Raw genomic sequence first — 24,173 nt, 5'->3', positions numbered from 1 at the left:
AACCCCAGATACACCTTGCCATCCCCGGGGAACACAGCACGACAACGGGAGCCCACCCTCCATGCTAGAGCCGCCTCCATGTCTCCATATCCCATCAAACAGTTCTCTCGACAAGTAACCTTAAGTCTCTCTCGCTTTCGACACCACCGCTCCGGCACACCAGGACCAGACTCAAAACATTCAATCGGCAAAACGCTCCCCTCCCGGCGGTGCGACTCTGCTTCCCCTTCCGTCATCCTCACGCCACCGACTCGGAACATGCTGCCAACGCCAACTCAATACCCACAATGCATCATTGTGTAAAAGTCGAGAGTTGGTATTTTGGTTCACGTAGCTACAACCCAGCCTCGACAGTGTTACTGTAACACGGAAGAGCATATAAAGCCACCGTAACTAGACACACCAGGTGCCAATGAATGCAATCATGGCAGATAGACGGGTCAATTACCACCAGAGGAGGAGAGCAAAACCCCAAACGTTACAGTTTTGGATAAGAGCTGCTATATAAATGCACCATTTACCACACACACCTGTTTTTACACCGGTTTTTAGACACCTGTTTTTATACACATGTTTTTACACACTTGTTTTTATACACCTGCTTTTTATCTCACCACGCTCTTATTGACATTGATAGATATGATTTAGTTGGATTTTATCATGTGCTTGGACTTGATGAACTGTCAACATCTGTATGCTGTGTGAACTGCAGTGAGATACTCTGAATTTCCCCAAGGGGATTAATAAAGTATCTATCTATCTATCTATCTATCTATCTATCTATCTATCTATCTATCTATCTATCTATCTATCTATCTATCTATCTATCTATCTATCTATCTATCTATCTATCTATCTATCTATCTATCTATCTATCTATCTATCTATCTATCTATCTATCTATCTATCTATCTATCTATCTATCTATCTATCTATCTATCTATCTATCTATCTATCTATCTATCTATCTATCTATCTATCTATCTATCTATCTATCTATCTATCTATCTATCTATCTATCTATCTATCTGTCTGTCTGTCTGTCTGTCTGTCTGTCTGTTCAAGTTCAAGTTCAAGTTCTTTAATAGTTGTCATACAGAAGTACAGAATACTTTCATACAAAATGCTTCTTACTGTTACGCTCCAGAGACTGTGCTAGACAAGATAGTATCAAATAACATAATAACATAATATAGCATGAATTTAGAAGAAGAATGAGGTCACAGTTGTTCGGTATAGACATATGTACAATGTTCTGAGTTACCATATAATATACAATACACAATACTATGCAGTGTACTAATGTACAGTACTATCTAGTGCAAAGCAGAAATGGGATGAGGTACAATTTTAGGTACAATTTACAGTAAGGTGTACGAGTTGTAGTGCAATCCTTCATCCATAAATATAAAGTGTGGGGAGTGGGTGCTACAGTGTGTTTGTTTAAAGTGGGTGTGTGCTATAAAGTGTGTGTAGTGGGTGCTACAGTGTGTTTGTTTAAAGTGAGTGTGTGCGTGTGGATGTGTGTGCTATGTGTGTTTGGTGGTTGTTGTTGTGTAGTGTTCATTCATTGTTCGTTTAGCAGCCTGATGGCCTGGGGATAGAAGCTACTTCTGAGTCTTTCTGTGCTCGCCTTGAGACTCCTGTGTCGCTTGCCTGACGGCAGCAGTTCAAAGAGGCAGTTGTTCGGGTGGCTCGAGTCCTTAATAATTCTCTTAGCCTTCCCCTTGCAACGCTTGTTGTAAATGTTCTGGAGAGTGGGGAGCCCCCCTCCAATTGTGCGTTCGGCTGAACGTGTCACTCTTTGTAGTCTGCTTTGGTCTTTTGCAGTGCTATTCCCAAACCAGGAGGTGATGTTGCCGGTCAAGATGCTCTCTATTGTACATGAGTAGAAGTTCTTAAGGATCTTCTGGCTGACTTGGAACTTCCTTAGGCGCCTGAGGAAGTAGAGGCGTTGTCGTGCCTTCTCCACCACACTGTTAATGTGTATGGTCCATTTCAAGTCCTCGGATATGTGGGCTCCGAGGTACTTGAAGCTGTTGACTCTCTCAACCGGTGCCCCGTCGATGCTGAGGGGGCTGTAGTCCTTGACCCCCGACCTCCTGAAGTCCACAATCATCTCCTTTGTTTTGCTGACGTTCAGGGAGAGGCTGTTTTCCTGGCACCATCCCGCCAGGACCTTGACCTCTTCCAGGTAGGCCCTCTCGTCGTTGGCAGAGATCAGGCCCACCACCACTGTGTCGTCAGCAAATTTGACGATTGTATTGCTACTCCGCTGAGCCACACAGTCGTGTGTGTACAGGGAGTAGAGGAGGGGACTCAGAACACAGCCCTGGGGGGCCCCTATGTTGAGGGTGATGGATGAGGAGGTGCAGTTGCCTGCTCTCACCACCTGGGGTCTGCCAGTCAGGAAGTCCAAGACCCACTGGCAGAGGTCATAGCCCAAGCCCAGGTCCCTGAGCTTGGCTATGAGTATGGAGGGGACTATGGTATTGAATGCCGAGCTGTAGTCGATGAATAGCATTCTCACATAGTTCCCCTGCCTCTTGTCCAGGTGTGATGCTGCTGTGTGCAGCACATGGGATATGGCGTCCTCCGTGGACCTGTTGGGGCGGTATGCAAATTGCAGGGGGTCCATGTTGATGGGGAGGGAGGAGCAGATGTAGCCCTTTACTAGCTTCTCAAAGCACTTCATGGCTATGGAGGTGAGAGCTACAGGGCGGTAGTCGTTGTAGTCTGTCTGTCTGTCTGTCTGTCTGTCTGTCTGTCTGTCTGTCTGTCTGTCTGTCTGTCTGTCTGTCTGTCTGTCTGTCTGTCTGTCTGTCTGTCTGTCTGTCTGTCTGTCTGTCTGTCTGTCTGTCTGTCTGTCTGTCTGTCTATCTATCTATCTATCTATCTACCATTCACATGTCGTGGCTCCTCCCTCCTCCCTCTCAACAGGAGCTGAAACTACTGTTTGGGTTTGAGGGGGACGAGGGGTGGAGTGCACCGCTGTGAAGGAAGGGTGCGCTGCATTTACAACACAAGACTGTAAATGAGAGCAACGCGGCATTCGGCACAATAATAGTTTTATCTCGATTTATCTCGCCCCCAGCCCTGTGAACTGGGTTCGACAACATCACATTCGGTGAAAGCTGATTCAGAGTTGACCTTTATCTAAATGATAAACCCTTCAAATACTTGCTAGTCGGAGCAATATCTCCATGAGCAAATCTCCCTTGGAGGAGAAACGAGTGGATGAAATACTTGTGAAAAGTAAGAGGTTCCAGGCAGGGATCTCTTTTAAAAAAAGCTTAGTGATGATTTAGTAGTCTGGAGCTGACAGGGAGGCATTATAATGTAACACCAGTTTGGAGATGACCAGGGGGCATTATAATGTAACACCAGTCCAAGGCCTCGTCTTTTTCTTTTCTTTTTGCCTTTCTATCCCAATTCAGTCGTTATGCCAATTCCCTTCTTGGTCGTTGCGTGCATTGCCCTACTGTCGATCTGGGGAGGGTGTAGACTACCACATACTGCCCTACTGTCAGTCTGAGGAGGGTGTAGACGACCACATACTGCCCTACTGTCGGTCTGGGGAGGATGTAGACTACCACATGCTGCCCTACTGTCAGTCTGAGGAGGGTGTAGACTACCACATGCTGCCCTACTGTCAGTCTGAGGAGGGTGTAGACTACCACATGCTGCCCTACTGTCGGTCTGGGGAGGGGGCGTAGACTACCACATGCTGCCCTACTGTCGGTCTGGGGAGGGTGTAGACTACTAGTACTACATGCTGCCCTACTGTCAGTCTGAGGAGCGTGTAGACTACCACATGCTGCCCTACTGTCGGTCTAGGGAGGGTGTAGACTACCACATGCTGCCCTACTGTCAGTCTGAGGAGGGTGTAGACTACCACATGCTGCCCTACTGTCGGTCTGGGGAGGGTGTAGACTACCACATGCTGCCCCACTGTCGGTCTGGGGAGGGTGTAGACTACCACATGCTGCCCTACTGTCGGTCTGGGGAGGGTGTAGACTACCACATGCTGCCCTACTGTCGGTCTGGGGAGGGTGTAGACTACCACATGCTGCCCCACTGTCGGTCTGGGGAGGGTGTAGACTACCACATGCTGCCCCACTGTCGGTCTGGGGAGGGTGTAGACTACCACATGCTGCCCTACTGTTGGTCTGGGGAGGGTGTAGACTACCACATGCTGCCCTACTGTTGGTCTGGGGAGGGTGTAGATTACCACATGCTGCCCTACTGTCGGTCTGGGGAGGGTGTAGACTACCACATGCGGTCTGGGGAGGGTGTAGACTACCACATGCTGCCCCACTGTCGGTCTGGGGAGGGTGTAGACTACCACATGCTGCCCTACTGTTGGTCTGGGGAGGGTGTAGACTACCACATGCTGCCCTACTGTCGGTCTGGGGAGGGTGTAGACTACCACATGCGGTCTGGGGAGGGTGTAGACTACCACATGCTGCCCTACTGTCGGTCTGGGGAGGGTGTAGACTACCACATGCGGTCTGGGGAGGGTGTAGACTACCACATGCTGCCCTACTGTCAGTCTGGGGTGTAAACTACCACATGCTGCCCTACTGTCGGTCTGGGGAGGGTGTAGACTACCACATGCTGCCCTACTGTCGGTCTGGGGAGGGTGTAGACTACCACATGCTCCTCCCGGTCCTCCTTGTCTCCAGCCGGCTCAGGGGACTTGATGTGGACTCTCCTCCACTACTGTACTGTATATATCCATGGACCCCCATAGACAACCACTATATAACCATGAACTCCCATAGACCCCCACTACTACGTGGACACAGGGCAGGGTGGGAGCTCAGTGAGGAGGGGCAGCTCTCTCAGGTGGGATCTCAGTGAGGAGGCTTGCAGCTGCTCCCTCTGAGGGAGGAACACAAAGGCCCTTTGATAGAGTGTCACTGCCGGAATGACCCACACATACACACACACACACACGCACACACACACACACACGTGCGTGCACACACACACGTGCGTGCACACACACACACACACACACACGCACACGCACACACACACGCGCGCGCGCGTGCACGCACACACACACGCACACACACACATACATTCATACGCGTACACAGACACACAAGGACATAGGCGCACAAACATATTTTGTAATATATGCAGATATAATCATGTACCTACCTACACACTCAAACATACACAATCACATGCACTCACAATGTACTGTATACACACACACGCACGCACGCGCACACACACACACACACACACACACACACTCTCTCTTTCTCACTCTCTCATACTCACGCACACACACACTCTCTCTCTTTCTCATACTCACGCACACACACACTCACTCACACACATACACATACACACGTGCACGCGCCTACAGACACAGAGAGCCTCTCACAGAGTCCGTAACTCATAACTCCATCCACACACCTACAAAGCGCTGCATGGAAGATTCCGCTTCGCATTTATAACGTCAGTGCAGCTGTGCGGAGCTCCCACCCCCCCCCCCCCCCCCCTGCGCCCCCCCTAGCCCACCCCACCCCCCGCCCCCCATGGTATTTCAAGACCCTCTTAATCATGTTTCGCTAAAGGAAATGAACACAAAGTATCCTAGGGTTCTGGAGGGGGGGGGGGGGGGGGGGGGCTTTGTCTTCCCAGGCGCTGAGTAATGTGATTACGCTCCGTGCCCTCCCCCCCCCCCCCCCCCCCCCCCAGCAGAGCTGAGGAGGAATGCCAGTAAATAAACTCTCCCTCATCTCACTGTGATTGATAGGGGGGGGGGGGGCAGCTCAGGGTGGGTGGTCCCCAGAGTGGTACATGCAATATATATACATTTATTATTATTATTATTATTATTATTATTATTATTATTATTATTATTATTATTATTATTATTATTATTATTATTATTATTATTATTATTATTATTATTATTATTATTATTATTATTATTATTCATACCGTATATATATCTATCCACATCTGTCTGTACATACCTGCATAATATAAACCTACATCTGTAGATACCACATATAATTATATCTGTACATATCCCTTACCTACTCTTAACCTAGTCATAACTACCTACCTCGTACTGTAGTCTACCCATATAACTCTGTATGATAGTATATGTATATACCGTATATCATATATTTATATATATATATTAGGGGTGGGGGAAAAAATCGATACGTAGTAGTATCGCGATACTTTGCGTGGCGATGATACTGTATCGATACAGGGACGCCAAGTATCGATATTTAATTATTCATAAAAAAACATTTGTATATATATTTTTTTGTATAATTGCATTGTTCATTTCAATACCTGTAATAGTACAGTAGTCCACACACGCACACATGTGCATTCAGTTAAGTTGGAATATGACTGTAATACAAACAAGTTCAGTTTGTCAGGTACATGCAACACAGATTACAGTGTTTACATCTGTCTGCTTGAGAAAATACCATGTTCTGCAATAAAAATTATTGAAGTGAGATAAACAGACTGAACTTTATTTTATTAGATAAAACATGTTGACAAAGTTTTACTTTGCAGTTGAAAAAAGGTAATAAATGGCAATATATCGCAATATAAATATCGCAATACTCAGCATATCGCAATATATTTAGTATCGCAATACTATCACATCGTGACTCAAGTACCGTGATAGTATCGTATCGTGAGGCCTCTGGTGATTCCCACCCTTAATATATATATATATATATATATATATATATATATATATATATATATATATATATATATATATATATATATATATATATATATATATATATATATATATGGTTTTGGCATTTGAAATAACAGTGCTAAATGGCTGTGGATGATTACAACAGTATTGAAAGTATCCAGAATTGGAATTTCTATATAGCGCCATGCGTTTTTTGGAGGGAAAGTAATCAGAGAGATTACATTACCGAGTATTACATTACTGATTATAGTGTTAAGCAGGTAATCGCTCACGGATTACTGTACATTCATTTAAAATATAACCTTAATCCCGAAACATGGCAGGTTTGGTGAAACCCTCTCCCACTGTCCAATTTTAAAACGTTGTAATCGCTGAACCTAAACGCTCTGGATGACGACCATGTTGACTAGCTGGGGGTCAGGAAACACTGGTCTGTTACAGAGAGCGAGATAGAGAGAGGTTAAAGAGAGAGAGGTTAAAGAGAGAGAGGTTACAGAGAGAGAGAGAGAGAGAGAGAGAGAGAGAGAGAGAGAGAGAGAGAGAGAGAGAGAGAGAGAGAGAGAGACGTTAAAGAGAGAGAGAGAGGTTACAGAGAGAGAGGGGTTAAAGAGAGAGAGGTTACAAGGCGGCAAATGGCTGCATCCTATTTTCCTAGTTTCCTCTGTCTTAATTCTCCCTGCAATATTTATTGCGCTGTTCCCTCAAGATAGCTGAGTAATCTTAATTGGTCGAGAGGAGAGAGTGGAGAACAAAAGCATGGCTGAGGAGGGAAGGGAGAGAGGAGAGAGGAGAGAGAGAGAGAGGGTCATCAGTGTGTGTGCATGTGTGTGACTGCAATTCCTTTTATGTGTTGCTGTGTGTGTGTGTGTGCGTGCATGTGTGTAACTGAAATTATCTTTGACGTGTTGTGTGTGTGTGTGTGTGTGTGTGTGTGTGTGTGTGTGTGTGTGTGTGTGTGTGTGTGTGAGTGAGAGAGAAAGAAAGAAAGACAGACACAGTAGATACAGAGACAATGGAATAAATCATTACATCTGTGGGTGAAGTCAACTACAGCCGTCACACAAAAGAATGCCACGCTTGTGGTTCAACGCACTCCAACACACTTAGCATGCGTGACTGACACCGTGACTGACACCGTGACTGACACTGTGACTGACACGTGACTGACACGTGACTGACTGTTAAAATCGCAGTTTCCGCCTCTCAGAGTCCCTTTTTGACCCGTTTCAGACTCTGCACACAATCAGCCATTCTGTTACGTTACATTTCTGTTACAACATTACATTTCTGTTACAACGTTACATTTCTGTTACAACAATACATTTCTGTTACAACATTACATTTCTGTTACAACGATACATTTCTGTTACAACGTTACATTTCTGTTACAACGTTACATTTCTGTTACAACGATACATTTCTGTTACAACGTTACATTTCTGTTACAATGATACATTTCTGTTACAACATTACATTTCTGTTACAACGATACATTTCTGTTACAACATTACATTACATTTCTGTTACAACATTACATTTCCGTTACAATATTCCATTACAACATTACATTTCCGTTACAATATTCCATTACAACATTACATTTCTGTTACAACTAGGGATGCTCGATATTGGCTTTTTTACCGATACCGATATTCCGATATTGTCCAACTCTTAATTTCCGATACCGATACCGATATCAACCGATACCGATATATGCAGGGTTTCCCCCAAAAAAACTGAATAATTTCAGGTAACTAATAATTTCACTGGATGCATTCAAAAGGCTTTCTAAATGTAAGCATTATCTGTGCAAAATATGATCATTAAAAAAGTAAAAATTAACATTACATATCTCTTGTTGTTGAATTAATTAATTAATTGTGGGGCGGCGTGGCTCAGGGGTAGAGCGAGGCGTCCAATGATCGAAGGGTTGGTGGTTCGAATCCCGCTAAAGCCCATGTCCATCCCATTGCCGTTGTGTCCTTGGGCAAGACACTTAACCTACTTGCCTCGTATGAATGTGTATGCATGTGAATGAATGTTGGTGGTGGTCGGAGGGGCCGTAGGCGTTGATTATTCGCCACGCTTCCGTGAGTCTGGCTGCAATTGTAGCTTACCACCACCGGTATGACTGTGTATGAACGAATAATGGACTCTGTGAAGCGCTCTGAGTCAGAGCAACAGTCAGTCAGAGAAGAGCGCTATATAAATCCAATCCATTATTATTATTATTATTAAACCAACATGCATACTTTGACAATAAATAAAATAAGAATTGGTTCTTACTTGCTTGCCTGGGTAAATAAAGGTTAAATAAATGTATGGGTGAGGCGGGCGGGGCGGGGCGGGGTGAGGCGGGGCGGGGTGAGGCGGGCGGGGCGGGGTGAGGCGGGGTGGGGCGGGGTGAGGCGGGGCGGGGTGAGGCGGGCGGGGCGGGGTGAGGCGGGGCGGGGTGAGGCGGGCGGGGCGGGGTGAGGCGGGGTGGGGCGGGGTGAGGCAGGGCGGGGTGAGGCGGGCGGGGCGGGGTGAGGCGGGGCGGGGCGGGATAATATATTATTGCCAGATACACAGAGCAGAGACGGTGATCTGTGAAATGCATTACCAGCTCCGTTGAGACCCCCCCTCCTTCCCCAGCCGGGGTGGTATTGATCTTCCCATAGCGTTCTGTCAGTAACTGTTGTCTGAAGCCGATCGTTCAGGCAGCCATGACTGAGAGCAGGTTAAAGCAGGAACAGGGACAGGAAATCCAATATGTCTACAGAGATCCTCTACAGATGTCCCCCCCCCCCCCACACCCCCACACTGCATTGATTATAGGGAAGTTAATGTCCGTCGAAGGCGTGGTGGTGGTGGAGCCCCCCCGTGACGCGGTGTTGTCTGGCCCTTACAGTGTTGTAGTACTCAAGTCCGAGTCCTGGACTGATTTTCAGGACTTGTGACTCGACTTGGACTCGAGCACTGATGATGACTCGGACTTGGACTCGGACTCGAGCATTGACTGCATTCGGACTCGGAAGGGGCAGACGAGGACTCGGACTTGTTCATTGATAGAATGTACAGTTTTGTTTGTTTGTTTGTAATAGGCCCTAATCATTTGGCATAAGATATTGATGGCTATATTAATACCGTAACATTATTTAATTTCGTGCAAAGAGACATTAGTATCCTTTGGACAGTTTAAATCTCATACCCCCCCTCGACACTCGTGCCTTCGACATCAGGCTCCACAACAGCGGGCAGAACTAGGACAGGGACGGTAGGCAGGGACTGCTGCCAGCAGCCGGGGAACTAACCTAAACTGGACCTAGACTACAACGTATATTTATTCTCTATTATATTCAGAGTCTAAGTGTTATTGACCATATTTATAATATAATAACAATAATAATAATAATAATAATAATAATAATAATAATAATAATAATAATAATAATAATAATAATAATAATAATAATAATAATAATAATAATAATAATATAACTGATAGGACATACAGACCCTCATCTGCACCTTTGTTTACACTGCTTACTTGCTCATACGCTTATATTCAGAGTTAATTCTATTGTTTATACTGCTTATTTTTATCTTTCTATAATTTTATTGGCTATATTTATGTCTTCTACTATTACCCTGCCCATACCTGTATCTCCCCTCCCCCCTCCCCCGTGCTGCTATGACGCCTGCATTTCCCCAAGGGGATCAATAAAGGAATACCTTACGCACACACACGCACAGATGCACTGTGACTCATACACCTAACAGAGAACACTGAGAACATCATCTCCCTCTCTCTCTCTCTCTCTCTCTCTCTCTCTCTCTCTCTCCCCCCCACAGTCTGCCCAACAGCGTCAAGACCAGCCTGTCTCTGTCCCCGTCCGGGCCGGGACAGGTGGGCAGCGGCGGGGGAGCAGGAGGAGGAGCAGGAGGAGGGGGGGCGCCCGTGGAGGACATGCAGGCCCTGGCCATCACCTCGCTGTCGGCGGCAGACGTGGCCAAACACTACGAGCACATCCGCGAGCTGGGGAAGGGAACCTACGGCAAGGTGGACCTGGTGGCGCACCGCACGCAGGGTGAGTCAGCGGGTCAGAGGGCCCGTAGCCAGGTCAAAGGTCACCGGAGTCCCGGTGATTCAGTGTGTATGTACACGGTTGAGGCTGGGAGATATACCGATCCATTTAGTCGATCCATCAACCATATATATATATATATACAAATTATAAAATGATACAGGTTTTATAAGTAAAAAAGAAAAATCCTTCCAGCAGTATTATAAAGATTGTGGAATAGAAATGTATTAAAATACACACATTTTAATGAAAGAGCACCGTGACAATATTGTATTACAAAGCAAAAGACGTCAAAAAGATATCAAATCACACTGTAATTATTTCTGAAGGCTAATTAGAGAGTGAGTGACAGAAAAATAAACGATAAAATAACACACACGCGCACGCACGCACGCACGCACGCACGCACGCACGCACGCACGCACACACACACACACACACACACACACACACACACACACACACACACACACACACACACACACACACACACACACACACACACACACACACACACACACACACACACACACACACACACACACACACACACACACACACACACACACACACACAGCCACTTTTAGTGGTGCAGGCATAACAGACTTGGTAGTAAACCAGTAGAGTCAGACACACTGGACACAGGAACTTCAGGATCTGAAGACACAGCATGGGGCACCATTAGATTCAAATAGATTCGCTATCAGCTCTATCTTTAATCTTTTAAAATAAATTTGATTTGATTTGATTTGATTAGCTGTGAACAGCATTTCGAGCATTTCCTGCATTCTGGTGTACCTTTCTGCACCAATGTGTGCCTTTTCTGCACCAATTTATGGTGCAAATGGGGGGGGGGGGGGGTCATTCCATTTGGGCTATGCGGGGTGCTCAACTCATTCTCCGTCAACAACGTTTATACGTTATTGGGCGCCATCCTTTGAACGCCAACCACGTATATATACATTATTTGATCGTTTTTCCTTTTTTTCGATTTTAATATTCTATTCAATGTCAGGGACCCTATGTTGCTGTTAGAAGGCATACTGCGGCGACCCCAAGGGTGCAATACCGGCCAGATCCTCCCAGGTGGCAGTATCGAGAGTGCAGTAAACCCTGTTCCAGACCCTGTGTTACACTCAAATGTCTCCGGTGCAGTTTTCTGGGTCGGGCGAGTCGAGCGGTTCTCCCGATTGCATTGAAGCGCGTCAAATGTGGTGGGTTATGTCGTGGACCAGATGGACATCAAACAATTGGAATATTATTTTTGGAATAGAATTCAAAATATTTTTTTGTAGAATTTACGTATAAGGCTATAACTCAGCCTTTCAGGAATTACCCCAGACCACTCTGAAATTATACTTATATTCACCACGCGAACGTATGCATGGAAACATTTTCTTTTTTTTGCATCTTGGACGGAAGAAAGTCACTGTCTAATAGTATTGTCCCCATAGCTATAATATAGAATATAGATATAGCTCTACAAACAAGGTGACGCACTCCTATCTTTAAAGCATGGCATAGCTACAACAGGACCCGTCTAATCCCCGGCGGTCAATGAGTTAATGTCTGAAGAAGTCGACTGAAGGCTTCTTGTCCTCTACGAAAGCATGCAATTGGTCCACTGATGGATACATCTTGAGTGAACTCCTCTTTCAGTGCCTCTGTGCCCGTTTTCTTAGGCGTTAGCCACGCTTCTAGGCCTCTTTGCTTTTGGAGGAAATTATAAAAAATAAATAAAAATTGCATCTGACTAAGAGGTTGGCAGTCGACTACGGCTCCTTTCGATCGACTATTCGACTAATCAATTAAACACAATGCAAGGATCGCATTGTGTTTAACTGCAGCTACCAGATCGGATCCCAGAATCTGAATAAAGAGCTCTTGCCCGGCCCCACACTCGGCCCCTCTCTACTAGGCGTGCTACTACGCTTCCGCCAGGACAAGGTGGCTATCAGCGGGGATATCAAAGGGATGTTCCTGCAGGTGAGACTAGTGGAGGAGGATAAGCCCCTACTGCGGTTCCTATGGAGAGAGAGGATCGGAGATGAGCACCCAGCCATCTACCAATGGGAAGTCCTCCCCTTCGGAACCACATGCAGCCCGTGCTGTGCTACATTTGCACTGCAGAAACACGTCGCAGAGGACCCAGCAGCAGATGAAGAGGTCCGACACAGTGTGAAGAACAGTTTCTACGTGGACAACTGTTTACAAAGCGTTTCGACCCAAGAAGAAGCCGAGGCTCTCCTACTCAAGCTACGCGCCTCCCTGATCAAAGGCGGCTTTGATCTCAGGCAGTGGGCCAGCAGCGACCCGCAAGTATTGCGCAGCCTCTCCCCCGCGGACAAGGCAGCCAGTAGCAAGACCTGGATGGCGACCATCCCAGGAGAAGCCCAAGAAATGACACTAGGACTAGTCTGGCGCTTCAAAACAGACTCGCTCCATTATAGACACAAACCCCTGACCACGGAGCAGGGAAGGTCGACGGCGATACCGACCACCAGACGGAGTGTGTACAGAACACTCGCCAGACAATATGACCCGTTGGGATGTATTCTACCTTACACCACCAGGGCAAAGATGATTGTACGAGCACTATGGCACAAGGACCAGGGCTGGGACGACCCAATACCCGCACACCTTGCCTCCACATGGAGAGAGTGGGAGACGGAACTCCGCTCACTCCCAGGCGTCAACATACGCCGCAGCTACTTCCCACCCACAGTGAGGCCAGAGACATGCAAGATGGATCTACACGTCTTCAGCGACGCCTCCGAAGTAGCCTATGGATCTGTGGCCTACTTGCGTGCCCAAGAGAAGGGAGGAGAGATACACACCGCTTTCATCCTGGCTCGCTCAAGAATAGCCCCACGAAAGCAACAATCTATCCCGCGTCTAGAGCTCTGCGCAGCCCTAGCAGGAGCGCATCTAGCCACGTTAATCCAACGTGAACTCACCATCCCGGTGCAAAGAACAATCTTGTGGTCAGACTCTACGACAGTACTCACATGGATCAAGTCTGATTCATGCAGATACAAGGTCTTCGTGGGAGTCAGAGTCACAGAGATTCAAGAGTTAACAGAAGCAGCAAGCTGGCGGTATGTGGACACCAAACACAACCCAGCTGACGTCATCACCCGGGGAATGTCCCTAGATGACCTCACCCGTCACAACATCTACAGTGACGGACCAGAGTTCCTCAAGCTCCCGGAAGAAGAGTGGCCTACGCCCACCCCACGGGAGGCGAGTAAAGAGGAGGCTGAAAACAAGAAACCTATGTTCTGTGGATTGAGCACAGTCGCCTCCACAGACCCCAACATAGATGATTGCCTCACCCTACAGAGTGCGCAGCTAAAGACATTCCTGTGGCACCACCCAGAGATTCAGCCCACCACTGACATTTCAGCAGCTGACTACGAAGAAGCAGAACTTCTTCTACTACAACGAGCCCAGAGAGACTCGTTCCCCGATGAGCTAGACTGTCTACAGGGAGGAAAGCCCGTCCCATCAGACAGCAGACTGCTCCACCTGGCACCCGAGAGTGACGCCCATAATCTCATCAGAGTGGGTGGTCGTCTGCGGAGAGCCCCCGACCTACCGGATGACGTTAAGTACCCGATAGTCTTGAACAGCCGACACAAGGTCACAGAGCTGATCATAAAGAAATACGACGAGGATGTGCACCACGCAGGAGCAGAGAGAGTCTTCGCGGAGATCAGACGTCGCTATTGGATACTTCAAGGGAGAGAAGCCGTGCGACGCTTCCAGCGAACCTGTCTAGACTGCCGAAAGTGGCGCGCGCAGCCCAGCATACCCCGGATGGCTGACCTACCTCCCTGTCGCCTCCGACTCGGCGACAAGCCCTTTCACTCCACAGGCATGGACTGTTTTGGCCCGTTGTATAAAAAGAAAGGAAGAGGAACCGAGAAGTGGTGGGGTATTGTATTCAAATGCATGACCACCAGAGCGATACATATCGAACTCCTTCCAACCATGAGCACAGACTCATTCCTTATGGCCTTCCGAAGATTCACATCGCGGAAAGGAAAACCGTCTACATTGTTGTCTGATCACGGGACAAACTTCAAAGGCGGAGAAAGAGAGCTGAGAGAGAGCTTCCAAGCTATGGGCCCAGAACTTAAGACCCACCTCGCTCCATCCCAGATTGACTTCCAGTTTAATCCCCCGAACGCACCCCACTTCGGTGGAACCTGGGAACGAGAAGTACGTTCTATAAAGACAGCCCTGTACGCCGTGCTTGGGGCCCAGACTGTGGCGGAAGAAGTCCTAATGACAGTCCTCACGGAGATCGAGGGAGTATTGAACTCCAAGCCCCTCGGTTACGTCTCAAGTGATGTAGCAGATGTCGACCCAGTCACCCCCAACACACTCTTGATGGGGCGGCTGGACCCCGCGCTACCCCAGACAATGTACAGGCCTGAAGAAGCGAACGGCCGAAGAATGTGGAGGTACAGTCAAGTACTGGCTGACAAGTTTTGGAATAGCTTCCTACTCCACTATCTACCGTCTCTACAGACCCGCCAGAAGTGGGTAAAAGAGAGAGACAATTTGACAGAAGGAACAGTCGTCATGATTATCGACCAGTCACTACCCAGAGCTATGTGGCCGGCTGGCCGCGTAAGCAAAGTGATCACCGGTGCCGATGGCAAGGTCCGAGCAGCTGAAGTGCTCGTCCAAGGGCGGACTTACACACGACCCGTGGCGAGGCTAATAGAACTGCCAAGACTCCCAGACACTATCGATGACGACCATGACCCCACGACTTTGTGAGTTGACTGACCCTTACAGCGGACCTTGAGTGGTAGACAGTGCGGTTAATCTGTCTCTGCTTAGCTAATTAGGTGGGACTAATTAGGGGGCAGCTGTTGTGAAGGATCAGATTAAACCGAATATATATATATTTATTTATGGATATATATTTAATAGTATTTGTATATCGTTTGATATCCCTTGTATATTCTTTGTACATATACACTGAATATCCCTTTAGTCTACTACAGCCCATAATAGTTCATTCTCTCATTGGACAAGAACCTGGCGCCAGCAGACAAGCCCCTTGAGTCAAGTTCAATAGTGCCGACGAACATGTCCCAACTAGCCCCGGTTCCGCGTAGGAATACGGCTACCGAAATACGAATGGTACTATTTGTTCACCGTGCATATAAATATGGCGCAAGTAAAGTAGAACTTTCTTTTAGTCCATTAGTCCTTTACCCTCCAACCTAGTAACAGACGTGAAGCCTCACCCACGACCCACGTGTGGTGTAGTATGGCCTATTTGGCCCCAGAATAGGCATTGAGACCTCGTGTAAATTCATAGCTGAATTGTCATAGTTTGGCACTGTACCGTCGAGTGGGACGTATTTCTATTAAGTTAATAATAGTCTATTATGTATGGTGCATCGTGCGGTATCGAGTTCTAAAGTGAGTAGCACCCCCATCGCCTCCTCGTGTTATCTAGAAGCTTAACCAGGCTGGGCAGACCACGTGTGGTGCTTGCATCCGAGGAGTTCTAGACGAGGACCGAGGGGGACCTGCACATTGGATTACCTACCCGGACGACTGCTGAGCCTATACGGCATGGAATATCTATTTGCTTTGGGTGCTTTGATTTGTGGAGCGGATAACAGCCAACGCCGGTGAGTGTTGGAATTACCCCCGAGAGGAGCCCAGGTGAGACGGCGCTCAACCCAGACCGAGGCCGCCTCGCTTCTCCTTCGTTGTGGACCTACAGCCTACAGCTACCGTCTACAAGAGGGCCCAAGTGTATTCATCTGTGGATCAAGATCCTGCGGGCACTGTGTTCTGTACCTGAATTCTCCCCAGGAATCGTTGGCCAGATGGGATGCAGCTGACGGCTCTCCAACCCCCCCCCCCCCCCCCTACTGACTTACAACCAGCAGGACCCCTTTAGTATCCCGCTATAATCCTTAAGTACCATCGCTATAGTTCCCTAAAGAACCAGGTTGTATACTTGCTTCCTGCGTAACCAGAGATTGGACATTCAGTGTTGATTTGCCTACGAATACTCATTTGCCTTACAAGTGCATTCAAATCATAAATGTAATTAAGTGAATGTTGTATATACCTTTTGCTATATTAAACCTTCGACTGTTATATTTGTGTGGACCTAATTTCATATGTGGGAAAGTGTTCATCATACTTAGATATCGTGTACTGTATGGCCAGAAGTTAAAGTACATCAAGCGGTAGTGGTTTAATGATACCATACTTATCAATACAGTCAGGGAATTGTACCCCTCAGTTACACAACTGATTTATTTGCCAAAGGGTCAAGGGTGGATAAGGCAATCAGTTACACACAGGAATTATTCAGCATAATACATGATTGTACAGAAGGTTTGATGAGGTTAATCAAAATAGCCCAGAACACGGTGGCTTCCCTACATCAAGACATTGTTGCACATAAAATAGCAGTCATGTTTATCAATGGAATAGAGAATATTCTGAGCATTTCACATGAGTAGACCTGGTCAACAGATCGGAATCTGTACATGTTACTCTAACCAACAATAATTGGGTCCATGATTCTACTCACATGAAACGGCAGCACATTTCTCTGGTGGCGTGGTGGGAGGCTCAGCCTGACCCCCCCTGGGGAATGGGGTCGGTGGGCTGGCCTGCCAACTAACTGTTCTGATCTCATACTTATAGGCCTAAATGACCTCACTATTTTTAAATTGGTTGAACCAATCACAAGTACCGGTCTTCTTTCAGTAAACAGAAGGGGGGGCCGCCGATGGCCCCCGTCGGTGTCTTCCTTCAGTGAACAGGGGGGGTCTGCTGATGGCCCCCATCGGTGTGGAGTACAGAGGAGGGCGCTTTTGATGACCCCCCTCCTTGGCTGCTCAAGTCTCCTCTGAATGAATCCAATACTTTAACATTCCTTCTATATGGTTCATGCAATGACCTATAGATTTCTAATATCACCCAAGTACAGTCATTGCTTTCTAGGCTGATACCAGACATCATATGAGACTACACCAACCTTTATTTACCAGACTGAAACTCTGTAATATAACTGTGATACATATACCAGGATTCTTAATTCTAAATATCTATATAGATGTTTTTATTGGTTTCTTTATAGAGTTGTCAATCCAATCAAAGCCAATCAAGTATCATGCTTTTTCATTTAACTTTGAAACATGTCCTTATTGATTAATGATCTTTAGTCCTGTCTTATACTATCAGAGCCAGTTATCTGGTCTCTGCTGTCGCTGCTGAAATCTTCTACCAGTTGGGTGTGACTTTTCAGTTCCTTTGTTCTAGTGTTGAGTACCTCTGCTAGTGGGGGTTGAAATAACTGTTCCTGCTGTTATCTGATGCAACTGTCTCTAGAATCGTTCCTCATTTAGCCCTGCAACCCACTCTGCTGCTAAAAAGTATACAAGGCATAATATTATGGTTTTACTCTTGGCTTACCTTTTGATACTAAACAGTTGATTAATAGATAACTTTGTTTGTGAATTAGTGTCCATGACTAATCATCCTGTAAGTATATTCTGCTCTTCAACAAGTCTAAGCTGGTCTGCCCTGTGTTCAACCCAGCTGTCTCTGTAACACCAGTATCAGCTCCTTACTTTAGCACTGAAAATCCATTCTGCTGTTGAAAGGTACACCTGGCTTTTACATTATGGTTCTCTAATTATTCACACATATTAGCTATGAAATTCAAGGTCAATATTACCACAGTTACTTCCCACCACTGGGGTGTGTGTGTGTGTGTGTGTGTGTGTGTGTGTGTGTGTGTGTGTGTGTGTGTGTGTGTGTGTGTGTGTGTGTGTGTGTGTGTGTGTGTGTGTGTGTAACGGAGGTACCGCAGTCTATCCACAGTCACGTGGTACAAGTTGTTCGGTGGCTGTGGATGTTAAGCAGTACTGCAAGTAAACTCACTCCCCAGAGGCATCCAAACTGAGCGCTTAGGGGGGATATTCTTTCTTGGCGCAGCGGTTTGTGATGTCGGCCCCGGTGCGGGAGACCGGGGTTCAACTCCCACTCAGGGCAATCCATTAACAGGGGTCGAATCGGAATTTGAAACACAACGCAGAGCAATACGAGACCGGTTACGTGTGTGTGTGTGTGTGTGTGTGTGTGTGTGAATGTTCCTAGCAGCTGATATAAAGACAGGGTGGGGTAGTAGGAATCTCCCCTCCCTCTCATAATATCAGATACCCGCTTCCCTTCCTAATTACATTTAACTCCTCTCAGTCAAATGTTAAATATTCAGCATTTTTTATTTTAAATATTTTTGCTTGGGGGTGATATAATAAATTGTCAGTGTTATTCCTCCGATAGGCTGGCCTGCTCATATAGTCGTGGAGGGCAGTAGAAGGAATTCGTTATTAGGTTGATTATTCGTTATAATTGATCATTCGGATTTTGAGAACATTTTAATGATATCAGTATAAACTTTTTAGGAAAGATTCCCCCCAAAAACTCACACCTGAAAGGGTTAACGTGTGTGTGTGTGTGTGTGTGTGTGTGTGTGTGTGTGTGTGTGTGTGTGTTTGTGTGTGTGTGTGTGTGTGTGTGTGTGTGTGTGTGTGTGTGTGTGTGTGTGTGTGTGTGTGTGTGTGTGTGCGAGCGCACACGTGTTTATTGTTTACATGTCTATTTGGTTACATTATTGTCTGTATGATAGCATGTACTGTACATTAACCCTTTCACTACCACACTACTAAAGGGCAATGCATAAAGTTAACCCTTTCACTGCCACGTGACAAAGAACCCATTCACTACCACACTACAGAAGGTTAAAAATAAAATAAAATAAATAGAAATAGACAGAATAAAAGCAGTGAAATAAAATATCTCTCATATACAGGACAATAATCATACAAATTAAATATCAAATGAAAATACACATAAGCATAAAATAGATAGAATAAGATATAGAATAAAATTATAGTAAAATGTACTGTATATGTATTTGGTTCCATTACCGGCACCAAGATGGCGCTGACGTTAAAATGTATGTGTATAGGGGTGCCCTTGTGGCGCACTGCATAGTGCCTCGCACACCTACGCGGCCGTCCCCGGTTCGCCTCCCGCTCCCGGTGACATTTGTCGCATGTCTTCCCCGCCTCCTCTCCCGTTCATCCTCTCCTCCTCTGTCGGTCATGTCTGACCATGAAAAGCAATAAATGCTAAAAAATTCATCTTAAAAAAAAAGAAATGTATGTGTATTTGGTTCCATTACAGGCACCAAGATGGCGCTGACGTTAAAATGTATGTGTATTTGGTTCCATTACAGGCACCAAGATGGCGCTGACGTTAAAATGTATGTGTATTTGGTTCCATTACAGGCACCAAGATGGCGCTGACGTTAAAATGTATGTGTATTTGGTTCCATTACAGGCACCAAGATGGCGCTGACGTTAAAATGTATATATGTATTTGGTTCCATTACCGGCACCAAGATGGCGCTGACGTTAAAATGTATGTGTATTTGGTTCCATTCCAGGCACCAAGATGGCGCTGAAGTTCGTCACCAAGAGCAAGACGAAGCTGAAGAGCTTCCTGCGGGAGTTCAGTCTGACCGGCTCGCTGGGCTGCAGCCCGTTCATCATCAAGGTCCTGGACGTCCTCTTTGAGACCGAGGACAGCTACGTGTTCGGACAGGAGTACGCCCCCGCCGGGGACCTGTTTGACATCATTCCGCCCCAGGTAACACCCCCCCCCCCACACACACACGTTAACACTTTCAGCGCCAATCACGACTATAGTCGGGTTATCTCGCCATGCGTTGAGCGCCAAAATGCGAGTATAGTATACCCGATATATTTTTTCTTTTATTCGATTTTAATATTCTATACAGTCCCGCGGACCTAGGTGTATCATTGGGACTCATTCTGAGACTTTGAGGTTGCAATGCCGGCCGAATCCTGCTAGGTGGCAGTATCGCCTACCCTTTGAAACCTTATTTGACACTGTGTGTTACATTTTATATGGTCCGGGCGGAGAAATGGTACCCGGGCAAGTGAAAGGCTTAATTCGAGCCACTTGGAACGCGTCCAGCACACTTGATGCATAGTTTGTCCCATTTCATGTCAGGGACCCGATGGACATCAATACTGGAAATCGCGAACAGACAATTGGAATATTCATTTTGGAATACCTCCTAGCAAAGGTAAGGACTATATGACATCAATCCTACTTTGATCCCACAATGATTTCACATAAATCGCAACGATCATATATCACGTACTCCGAAACATATGCCGTTGCTGACGATCAGAGCATCATAAAACGACCCCCCCCCCCTTTGATGCCTTCATGATGAAACATAATACCTATTATATACCTTTGATTTGGAAATAGTATCGTGTCCAGGCGAGCAACGTGAACGACCTTCGCAAAATGCACATAGCGCTCCATAACTCAGCTTCCAGGAATTAGCCTGGATCACTCTGAAACTATTCACCACAGGATAACACGCAAACGTATACATGAGAAAATGTACTATTTTTTACATGTTGGACGAGAGATAGTGACTGTCAAATGAGCCATAGTATTGTCTCCATAGCTATAATATAGAATATATATAGCTCTGCAAACATCGTGACGCAACGTGAAAATGCCTGCCTTTTAAAGCGTGGCCCATTGACAGCAGGGATGGGGATACACGCTGGCGCTGAATGAGTTAATGTATGGTTTTGTTTTTTACTTAAAAGGGAAAGTGAGATAGTCCAACAAGCGATCTAGCTGGCTGCTGTCACTGCTAATAGCTAACGCTAACGGACCAGGCTAGCGTATTTCTGGGGACAAAGGCATTCATTCTGAACGTAACATCACTGATGCCTGAAATGTGTGCGGTTAGTGAAACAACACGGCAAACGTACAAAACTTTGCTACCGTGTAACATCTCCGGTCTCTCTTTCGTCATCTTTCGTCTCTGTTCTCCCAGCTGTTAACAGACTGTTACGCTACCTGGCTAGCTAGAGAGCTGTACCCAGCATGCCGTTCAGCAGTGTAACAGTTAATAGGGTCCCCTCTCAATACACTACTATTTTTTAGACATTACAGTAGACAATACAGACGTAACAAACATAGGCATACAAAATAAATTATAATAAAAAAACACCAAAATATAAAAAAAATAAGAATAAGCACTTCATATTACAGAGTCATTACTATGGAAAAATATATTTTTTGAGACAAAACAAACTATTAGATTTTCTTTTTATAATTCAATGACTATTTGAATATTCGAAAACACACCTCCACCAATCTCTGTGTTGAGAGAGCTGCAGCTTCAACGAGCTCTCCTGGGACCGTCACCTCGCCTGAGTCCTCGAGGTCCTCGCCGCGCACAAGGAGAGCTCTCCTGGGACCGGCACCTCACCTGAGTCCTCGAGGTCCTCGCCGCACACGAGGAGAGCTCTCCTGGGACCGGCACCTCGCCTGAGTCCTCGATGTCCTCGCCGCGCACAAGGAGAGCTCTCCTGGGACCGGCACCTCGCCTGAGTCCTCGATGTCCTCGCAGCACACGAGGAGAGCTCTCCTGGGACCAGCACCTCACCTGAGTCCTCGAGGTCCTCGCCGCACACGAGGAGAGCTCTCCTGGGACCGGCACCTCGCCTGAGTCCTCGATGTCCTCGCAGCACACGAGGAGAGCTCTCCTGGGACCAGCACCTCACCTGAGTCCTCGAGGTCCTCGCCGCACACGAGGAGAGCTCTCCTGGGACCGGCACCTCGCCTGAGTCCTCGATGTCCTTGCCGCGCACGAGGAGAGCTCTCTCTCTCTCTGCTTCTCAGCGGCGGTGATGGCCCTGCTCGCCTTAAACGCTTCTTCCGCAGGCTTGTTACAAATGAGCGCGAGGAAACTTAGAATTGAGCGGCCTCAAGCCCCGCCCTCTTTTCTCGACCCTGCACGATCCTCACGGCTATCGCTGGTTGGATGCCAAACTTATTTTCGTTGTACTGTACTTGTGCTGACAATGTGATGGCAATACATTTTAATCAAATTTGTATCTAATTTCTCTCCGTCTTCCTCCTTTTCTCCCACCCCCCCTCTTCCACATCCCCCCTTCTTCCCCATCCCCCCTCTTCCCCATCCCCCTTCTTCCACATCCCCCCTCTTCCCTATCCCCCTTTTTCCACCCCCCTCTTCCACATCCCCCCCTCTCCTCCCCCCCTCTCCTTCCTCCCCATCCTCCCCCCTCCTCCCCTCTCCCCCCGCCTCCCCTCTCCCTCCCCCCTCCTCCCCCCCCTCTCCCTCCTCCCCCCTCCCTCTCCTTCCTCTCCCTCCTCCCCCCTCCCTCTCCTTCCTCCCCATCCTCCCCCCTCCTCCCCTCTCCCCCCGCCTCCCCTCTCCCTCCCCCCTCCTCCCCCCCCTCTCCCTCCTCCCCCCTCCCTCTCCCTCCTCCCCCCTCCCTCTCCTTCCTCCCCATCCTCCCCCCTCCTCCCCTCTCCCCCCGCCTCCCCTCTCCCTCCCCCCTCCCCCCTCCTCCCCTCTCCCCCCTCCCCCCTCCCTCTCCCTTCTCCCCCAGGTGGGTCTCCCGGAGGAGATGGTGAAGCGCTGCATGCAGCAGCTAGGGCTGGCCCTGGACTTCATGCACAGCAAGAGCCTGGTGCACCGGGACGTGAAGCCCGAGAACGTGCTCCTCTTCGACCGCGAGTGCCGGCGCGTCAAGCTGGCCGACTTTGGCATGACCCGGCGCGTGGGCTGCCGCGTGAAGCGCGTGAGCGGCACCATCCCGTACACGGCGCCGGAGGTGTGCCGCGCCAGCCGCGCCGAGGGCTTCCTGGTCACCACCAGCCTGGACGTGTGGGCGTTCGGCGTCCTGGTCTTCTGCATGCTCACCGGCAACTTCCCCTGGGAGGCGGCGCTGGCCGCCGACGCCTTCTACGAGGAGTTCCGGCGCTGGCAGAAGGCGGGCTGCCCCGCCGGCGTCTACCCGTCCCAGTGGCGGCGTTTCACCGACGACGCCCTGCGCATGTTCCAGCGGCTGCTGGCCGCCGACCCCGAGCGGCGCTGCGGCGTCAAGGACGTCTTCTGCTTCGTCAAGTACGAGCTGGTCAGCGAGCTGCGCCGGCGGGCGTCCTGCCGCGCCAAGCGGGGCGAGAGGTCCAGCTCGGGCGTGTGCACCGGGACCTGCGCCGCCTTGTCCTCTTCCTCCTCCTCCTCCTCCTCCTCGGCCCGCTCCGCCTCCCACAGACACCCGGAGCCCTCCACCCCTCCGGGGACGTCCTGCCTGCGCCCGGCGCCCCTCAAGCGCAGCGTCATGTCTGACCCGCTGTCCCCCCGGGAGGAGCAGCCCGGGCAGCACCACTCCCCGGGCCGAGACAAGGGGGGCAAGAGCCAGATGGTGATGGCTACCGCCATCGAGATCTGCGTGTGA

General features: G+C 48.0%; 1 protein-coding gene across 1 annotated transcript in view; it reads left to right on the top strand.

Annotated features, from left to right (window-relative positions):
• LOC311235455 (serine/threonine-protein kinase SBK1-like) overlaps nucleotides 1–24,173 on the top strand; it is a gene marked incomplete at both ends in the record, with an annotated part of 35,302 nt that extends 11,129 nt beyond the window's left edge. Inside the window, 3 exons of the mRNA XM_084322916.1 lie at nucleotides 10,553–10,788; nucleotides 20,294–20,496; nucleotides 23,322–24,173. Coding sequence (XP_084179042.1) covers nucleotides 10,553–10,788; nucleotides 20,294–20,496; nucleotides 23,322–24,173 — 1,291 coding nt within the window. The remainder of the gene's footprint in view (nucleotides 1–10,552; nucleotides 10,789–20,293; nucleotides 20,497–23,321) is intronic.

This window comes from Notolepis coatsorum (assembly GCF_963971535.1).
Source record: "Notolepis coatsorum genome assembly, chromosome: 10".
Taxonomy (NCBI): Eukaryota; Metazoa; Chordata; class Actinopteri; order Aulopiformes; family Paralepididae; genus Notolepis; species Notolepis coatsorum.
This window is presented reverse-complemented; position numbering and strand designations above follow the sequence as displayed.